This window comes from Palaemon carinicauda, chromosome 14 (assembly GCF_036898095.1).
Source record: "Palaemon carinicauda isolate YSFRI2023 chromosome 14, ASM3689809v2, whole genome shotgun sequence".
Taxonomy (NCBI): Eukaryota; Metazoa; Arthropoda; class Malacostraca; order Decapoda; family Palaemonidae; genus Palaemon; species Palaemon carinicauda.
Window position 1 is genome coordinate 125,419,872 of NC_090738.1, and position 7,758 is coordinate 125,427,629.

The 7,758-nt window shown below is 36.6% G+C and overlaps 1 protein-coding gene across 1 annotated transcript; it reads left to right on the top strand.

The window, feature by feature from the left end:
• The first annotated feature begins 5,881 nt into the window (after window positions 1–5,881).
• Window positions 5,882–7,377, top strand: LOC137653325 (larval cuticle protein A2B-like). Its single transcript, XM_068386694.1, has 4 exons — window positions 5,882–5,909; window positions 6,245–6,334; window positions 6,457–6,594; window positions 7,142–7,377. Exons 1-4 carry the CDS (start codon window positions 5,898–5,900, stop codon window positions 7,331–7,333), a joined length of 432 nt encoding a protein of 143 aa, XP_068242795.1. The 5' UTR covers window positions 5,882–5,897; the 3' UTR covers window positions 7,334–7,377.
• The last annotated feature ends 381 nt before the right edge of the window (window positions 7,378–7,758 follow it).

The window sequence follows — 7,758 nt, forward strand, 5'->3', positions numbered from 1 at the left end:
AAAAGAAGAATTACAATACAGAGTTACCGTTACAGTACAGAGTATCGTTACAATACAGAGTATCGTTACAATACAGAGTATCGTTACAATACAGAGTATCATAACGGAAATGGAATAGCTATTGTAAAATGCATTCTCACTGACTCGTTGACATTCAAAACGTCCACCAAAACTCGGATGTCCGATAGTGTACGGAGGTAAGCGGTAATAAATAAACACTTGGGATGAATTTCCCGTGAATATGAAGGTATGTAATGGCAGAAGTTCCAGAGAGGGGAAATAATATGAATGCGTGGATATGACACAAAGATCGTTGCGTAGGAAAAGAGAGAGAGAGAGAGAGAGAGAGAGAGAGAGAGAGAGAGAGAGAGAGAGAGAGAGGGGGGGGGGGGGGTTGGTTAACCATCGAATGGAAGACATTCATGTTCCTACACGAAGAGAGAGAGAGAGAGCCTTATTTTTGTTTTTGTTTGGGTTCCCCCAGGTCCCTCAGTGTGAGGCACCTCGTATATCCACCAGAGAGTTGCTAATACATCTTCGGTGTATTTTGCATCTTCCAGTCTTGGATGGTCTGGGATGCATCTTAGGTATTTATCGAGCTGATTTTTAAACGCATCTACGCTCACTCCTGATATGTTTCTTAGATGAGCTGGCAGGACATTAAATAGTCGCTGCATTATCGATGCTGGTGCGTAGTGGATTAATGTCCTGTGCGCCTTTCCTCAGTTTACCTGGAATGCTTTTTGGCACTATTAATCTACCTCTGCTTGCTCTTTCTGATACTTTAAGGCTCCATGATGTTTTCAGCAATTCCTTCTATTTGCTTCCATGCTTGTATTATCATGTAGCGTTCTCTTCTCCTTTCTAGACTGTATAGTTTTAAAAATTGCAGTCTTTCCCAGTAATCAAGGTCCTTAACTTCTTCTATTCTAGCAGTATAGGACCTTTGTACACTCTCTATTTGCGCAATATCCTTTTGGTAGTGTGGGTACCATATCACATTGCAGTACTCGAGTGTACTACGCACATAAGTTTTGTAAAGCATAATCATGTGTTCAGCTTTTCTTGTTTTAAAGTGTCTGAATAACATTCCCATTTTTGCTTTACATTTAGCCAACAGTGTTGCTATTTGGTCGTTGCATAACATATTCCTATTTAAAATTACACCAAGGTCTTTAATTGCTTCCTTGTTTGTGATTGTCTCATTATTAGGTCCCTTGTATGCATACACCATTCCTTCTCTGTTTCCATAATTTATTGATTCGAATTTATCGGAGTTAAATACCATCCTATTTATCTCCGCCATTCATATATTTTGTTTAGATCTCTTTGTAGTGAGTTCCTATCTTCATCACAAGTAATTTCTCTACTTATTCTTGTGTCATCGGCGAAACTTCTCACTACGGAGTTTTCAACATCACAGTCTATGTCTGAGATCATAATAACAAATAGCAGTGCAGCTAATACCGTACCTTGGGGCACACCAGATATTACCTGGGCTTCATCTGATTTCTCGTCATTTGCAACCACTATCTGTTTTCTGTTTTGCAGGAATTCTTTTACCCATTTTCCTATCTTTCCCACAATATTATGCTTTCTCATTTTTTTCTCCAATATGTTATGGTCTACCTTGTCAAAGGCTTTTGCAAAATCTAGATAGATCACATCTGTGTCTTTTTCATTTATCATATTATTGTATATGTTTTCATAGTGAGCTATCAGTTGGGTCTGTGTACTTTTTCCAGGTACGAAACCGTGTTGACCCATATTAAACAAATTATTTTTGACCAAATGGTTCATTATTTTCTTTTTTATTACCCTCTCATACACTTTCATAATATGTGATGTTAGACTAACAGGTCTATAATTGCTTGCCTCTAGTCTTGATCCACTTTTGAAGATAGGGGTTATATAAGCTAATTTATGTTTAACATATATCTCGCTCATATCTATACTCTGTCTTAGCAGTAAGCAGTATTGCAAGTGGCTTCGCGATAGTGTTTGCAGTTTTTTTAACAAAATCGCTGGAACTCCATCTGGTCCGGCTGCCGATCCATTTTTAATTTCGTTTATAGCCGTAACAATATCTGCTTCATTAATATCTATATCCGTTAGATATTCAACATTTTCTTCTCTCATTTCTGTTTCATTATTCTCATTCGCAATTCTTGGCGTGAACTCACTCTTATATTTTTCTGCTAATATGTTGCATATTTCCTTTTTTTCATTCGTTAGCCGTCCTTCAATTCTTAGAGGGCCTATTTCTATTCTCCTTTTATTCATCTTTTTTGCATAGGAGTAAAGTACTTTGGGGTTTCTTTTTATATTTTGAAGTGTCCTTTCTTCTAAGTCCCTTTTTTCATTTTCTTTCGACTGAATAATCTTTTGTTCTGCATTTTCTATCTTACATTTTATTTCCCTCATTTTCCACACATTTTTTTCTTTTGCAAGATTTTTCTTCCACTTTTTAATTTTCTGAAATAAGATCCTTCTGTCTCTTGGTATGTACGTCTTTTGTTTATTGTTTTTTTTCGGTACATATTTTTCAACAATTTTCTCCAGTATTTTGTACAGTATATCCGTATTTACCTGTATATTATCACTTATAAATACATTTTTCCATTCTTTATTCAGTTCTTCATTTATTTCTGACCATTTTATATTCTTACTGTAAAAGTTATATTTTCCATATCCTTCCCAAAGTTTTGTGCTTTTATTAATTCTGTGATCACTTGCTTTGGAATGAACTATCAATTCTATGACATAGTGGTCTGAAATTCCCGTGTTATACACTATTATTTCTTTAACATAATTCACCTCATTCACAAATACTAGATCTAGGACATTTTCCTTTCTTGTTGGAATGTGGTTTATTTGTTGCATATTATGTTCTAATAGCATATCTTGAAGCTTTTCAAATTGCCTCTTATCTTCTGCGCTACTATTACTATCTTTTTTATATGTATACATACAACCACTTTCTTCTATCCGTTCTTTCCAATCCACGAAAGGAAAGTTAAAATCTCCGGATAGGAGTATATTCCAGTCTTTATGGTTTCTACATATATCATCTATTTTTTCTATTATTATGTCAAACTCCTTAGTGTTTGGGGGTCTGTAAACTACAATATTCATTAGTTTTTCAAATTCAAATTCTACCGCAATCAATTCACATTCTGTGTTGCTGTATTTTTCACATACTTTTCCTTGATTTATGTCTCTTCCATATATTGCGGTTCCCCCTTGATTCCTATTTTTTCTGTCTGATCTATAAGTTTGGAAACCCTTTATCTGGTCATCACTGCCAGTCTCTTGGGAATACCATGTTTCACTTATATTTAATATATCTATTTTTTCAATTTGGGTTAGTTCTTCTAAGAACTCTATTTTCCTTTTAGAGTTACTCGTGACTAAACCCTGTGCATTCATTACTATTATGGTTTGTGTTTCATCCCCATTATTTAATATTGGTAATAATATGGATTCTCCCATGCTTCCTTCCTGTTCTGATATGATGTTCTTTTCTTCATTTCCCGGAATTCTGCCATTAAAAAATCCAACTTTTCTGTTATATTTGCTCTTTCGCCTTCATATTTATTTGTGTGTGTATACCTGCAACTGTCCCCATATCTGCACCAACCCCTGGCATTATAGATGCATTCTTTGTAGTTGGGCTCTAAATGTGCAGGTTTGGGTTGAAAGGCCTCATATCTTGGGGCTCTTGGTTCAAAGCGCTGTATATACACGGCCTGCTTTTTTGTTTCTTTTTTTGTTTCTTTTTTGCTTTCATTTTTCTTTTCAGTTTGCTGAGTTTTCTTACATTCATTCATGGTTGCAGGATGCATATATCGACATTTTTTGATGTAAATGCATCCTTTTCCTTCTTTTAGGTTTTTGCATATTTTTGGATGGAGATCTCTGCATTCGTCTCCATATCCGTCTAAATACGCACATTTACCATATATTTCATAATTATGGCATATCTTTGGATGCTTGTAGTAGCATCTTTCGCCAAATCTGCAATTCCCTCTTTTCAGCATATTGCAGACTATATCCTTCTTTTCTATTTTTTCTTGTTCTTGCTCTTCCCTAAAATTATGTAGGTCCGGGTAGAGTCTCTTGGGTCTATTATTTGTTTCCATCTGGTAATTTATTTCTTCATAAGTATGTTGTTGGATGGCATCATAGGTTATATCAATGATTTCTTCTGCATCCTTACACATATCCTGTTCATTGTTCTCTTCTTCTTCTTTTTCTTCTTCTTCTTCTTCTGTTTCTTCTTCTTCCTCTTCTTTATCTTCAACTACTTGCAGATTTAGTCTCGACTTAATTATATTTTCTATCCAGACTAAGCATGTTAAGCAGAATACCTTTGTGTCTTTATTTTTTATTTTTTGCTGTATTTCAGCACATGTGGGATGTGTTGGGACATGACAGGCATCACATTTTCTAATCAATTGTTGAGGATTATTAATGGAATACCATATCTTACATGTATTACACCATTTTGGCATTCTTTTTCCCATTGCATCAATCAGCATATTCACCATATTGGACTTCTTATTGTTCTTTGATGGAATGTGTTGATTGATGTAGACTTTCTTTATAAGTCTCTTTAACACTTGGATTTTCTTTGGAATTTCTTCTATTATTTTGCTGATGTTTTCCGCAGATTTGCTCCAGTTTATTGGATCATATTGTTTCAATATGTCTGCGAATATTTTTCCGTCACATTGGTTGACGTTACTAGTGACCTCTGTTATCAGACGGTTGAGCTCCTGTTTCGCCAACTCATGGAATTTATTTTTGCTGAGTCCAGCGATGTCTCTCCAAGCCTTGCCCGTGTTGTACATAGCCATCTTGATTAGATTTTTAGTAATTCACAAGATAACTATACTATGCCGACGTTTTATCCCACTTCTCCGACCTCAAACTAATCACTGACTATTCACGAAAACTTGTAGCTATATTGCACTCGATAGCCTTTTGTTATCCGCGTTAAATCATGATATTTATAGGGTCGCAAAAGTGTAATCACTCACTGGCACACAGATACAAAAGAGAGAGAGAGAGAGAGAGAGAGAGAGAGAGAGAGAGAGAGAGAGAGAGAGAGAGAGAGAATTTTGGTTTATGCTCAACTACAATACATGTTGATATCACACCAGAGAGAGAGAGAGAGAGAGAGAGAGAGAGAGAGAGAGAGGAGAGAGAGAGAGAGAGAGAGAGAGAGAGAGAGAGAGATAGAGAATTGTGGTTTAATGCTCAACAATACATGTTGATATATCACACCAGAGAGAGAGAGAGAGAGAGAGAGAGAGAGAGAGAGAGAGAGAGAGAGAGAGAGAATGTGGTTTAATCTTCAAATGGAAGACATTGATATGTCACTTCAGAGAGAGAGAGAGAGAGAGAGAGAGAGAGAGAGAGAGAGAGAGAGAGAGAGAGAGAGAATGTGGTTTAATCTTCAAATGGAAGACATTGATATGTCACTTCAGAGAGAGAGAGAGAGAGAGAGAGAGAGAGAGAGAGAGTTTTAATTCACTAAAATTAAGGTACAACCCCAAATATTAAACTAACGTTTCCAACAAAAACACCATTTCATAAAATAAAGAAATAAACGGTATGTAATTTATAAGTAGCAACACCTAAAAGAGCACGTACTTCACATCGATGGCCCATAATGAACTCAAGGAAAAAGGGCGTTGTGCTTTCCTTCTCCCCCTTTCCCCCTCCCCTAAAAAAAGGCTGGAGGGCATCGTCTACGTTTGTGGACCTTCTCAAAAAAACCACCAAATGATCATGAAGGTCGTCAAAATCGAAGCCACTCCTATAAAAGCTCAACTCCTCTGTAGGTTCGACATCATTTTCTTCTTCGCCTTCCAACGAACAGGACGATCATCATGTACACAAAGGTAAAACTGGCACGTACAGCAGAAGCCACTGGTGATAGTGTGATATACTGTTATTTCTTTCAACATCTATTTTCTTTCTAACGAAGATGGAGGCGTAGACCATTCAGCCGAGGAACTTATTCACTGAAGTGGAACTCTGAATCAAACGCTATAAATCTTCTCTTCTCTTCTACTTTTCCACCATTATCCTTACATTAAGGGGTCGGTTGCCTGATGCACCCTCTCTGATGCTTTCTATCAAAGGTATCTTTCTCTTTTCCTTGCTATCAAAAGGTGATCAATGTTATAAACTACCAGTCAAGAGAAACGCTACCAAAACTCTCCCATTCCCTCAGGTTGCTGTTCTGGTTATGCTGGTGGGTCTGGCTTTGTCTGCTCCTTCCGACAGTTATGGACCTCCTGCACACCAGCAGACATACAAAGAGGTAAGGAAATATACAACAAAAGATCCTTATTATTCGTCTTCAGACAAGCATACATACAAGAATATATTTCCAAAAGAAGAATTTCCTTTTGAATAAACTCTTTTTCATTCTTCTTTGTACAGGAACCAAAGCCGTACCAATACAACTACGCCGTTCAGGACGAGTATGCTGGCACAGACTTCGCCCAGACTGAGGAATCCGACGGACAGAACGTAAAAGGATCTTACACTGTTCAACTCCCCGACGGACGCAAGCAGACTGTAAGTTTCCAGCCTTATTCAACATCCACTCAGTTATAAAATCAATTAAAATTATCAGTATCTACACTTGAAAGTTGTATCTTTTTTTTTTTATTAAAATTCTTCAAGAATTCATTTCAAATCCAATTCTCTCTTCTACTACTCCATAGGTTTTACCTCTTAAAATATAAGCAACATGATCAGAACTTAATTTTCTCTTATATATACGTTAAAAAAGTAACTTGTTTCATAAATATAACCAAAATTAATTAATTTTACAATCCATTCTCACTTTGAATTGACCGTATGTCTTATAACTGATTACATATGAAGCCAATATGTAAAATGAAGTTTTAGAATATCTATGTATCTATCTATCTATCTATATATATATATATATATATATATATATATATATATATATATATATATATATATATATATATACAGTATATATATATATATATGTATATATATATATACAGTATATATATATATATATATATATATATATATATATATGTCTCGAAATTATATGTCTTATTTTAACAACTCCTTTGACTTGCAGGTGACCTATGTTGCCAGTCCCTACGGAGGATATCAAGCTGAGGTCTCCTATTACGGAGAGCCCCAGTACCCTCACGAATACGGTCCTCCAGTCACCTTCAAGCCCCAGTCCTACCACCACGAGCCTGCATACAAGCCTGCACCATCCTACCAACCTGCACCTTCCTACACTCCCGAGCCTTCCTACCACTAGACATGGCTAAATAACCCTTTCCCTGACTTCCTTTCCTTTCGACGAAATCCAATGTATATTATTTATATAAATATAAGCTTATGAGAATAAGTTTTGAGATTGTTTACCCTATTAAAAGCTACAGTAGATGTGGTAACGTCCCTGACTGGTGAATACCAGACTGGGGTTCGAGTCTCGCTCAAACTCGTTAGTTTCTTTGGTCGCTGCAACCTCACCATCCTTGTGAGCTAAGGATTCAGGGTTTGGGAGAGTCTATAGGTCTATCTGCTGAGTCATCATCAGCCATTGCCTGGCCTTCCTTGTTCCTAGCTTGGGTGGAGAGGGGGCTTGGGCGATGATCATATGTACTGTATATATGGTCAGTGTCTAGGACACTGTCCTGCTTAATAGGGCAATGTCACTATTCCTTGCCTCTGCCATTCATG

What these genes read in the sequence shown, in the direction of transcription:
- LOC137653325 (XM_068386694.1), top strand. An exon ending in ACCAGCAGACATACAAAGAG is followed by an intron (nt 6,335 to 6,456) that starts GTAAGGAAATAT and finishes TTCTTTGTACAG; the next exon opens with GAACCAAAGCCGTACCAATA. An exon ending in CCGACGGACGCAAGCAGACT is followed by an intron (nt 6,595 to 7,141) that starts GTAAGTTTCCAG and finishes TTTGACTTGCAG; the next exon opens with GTGACCTATGTTGCCAGTCC.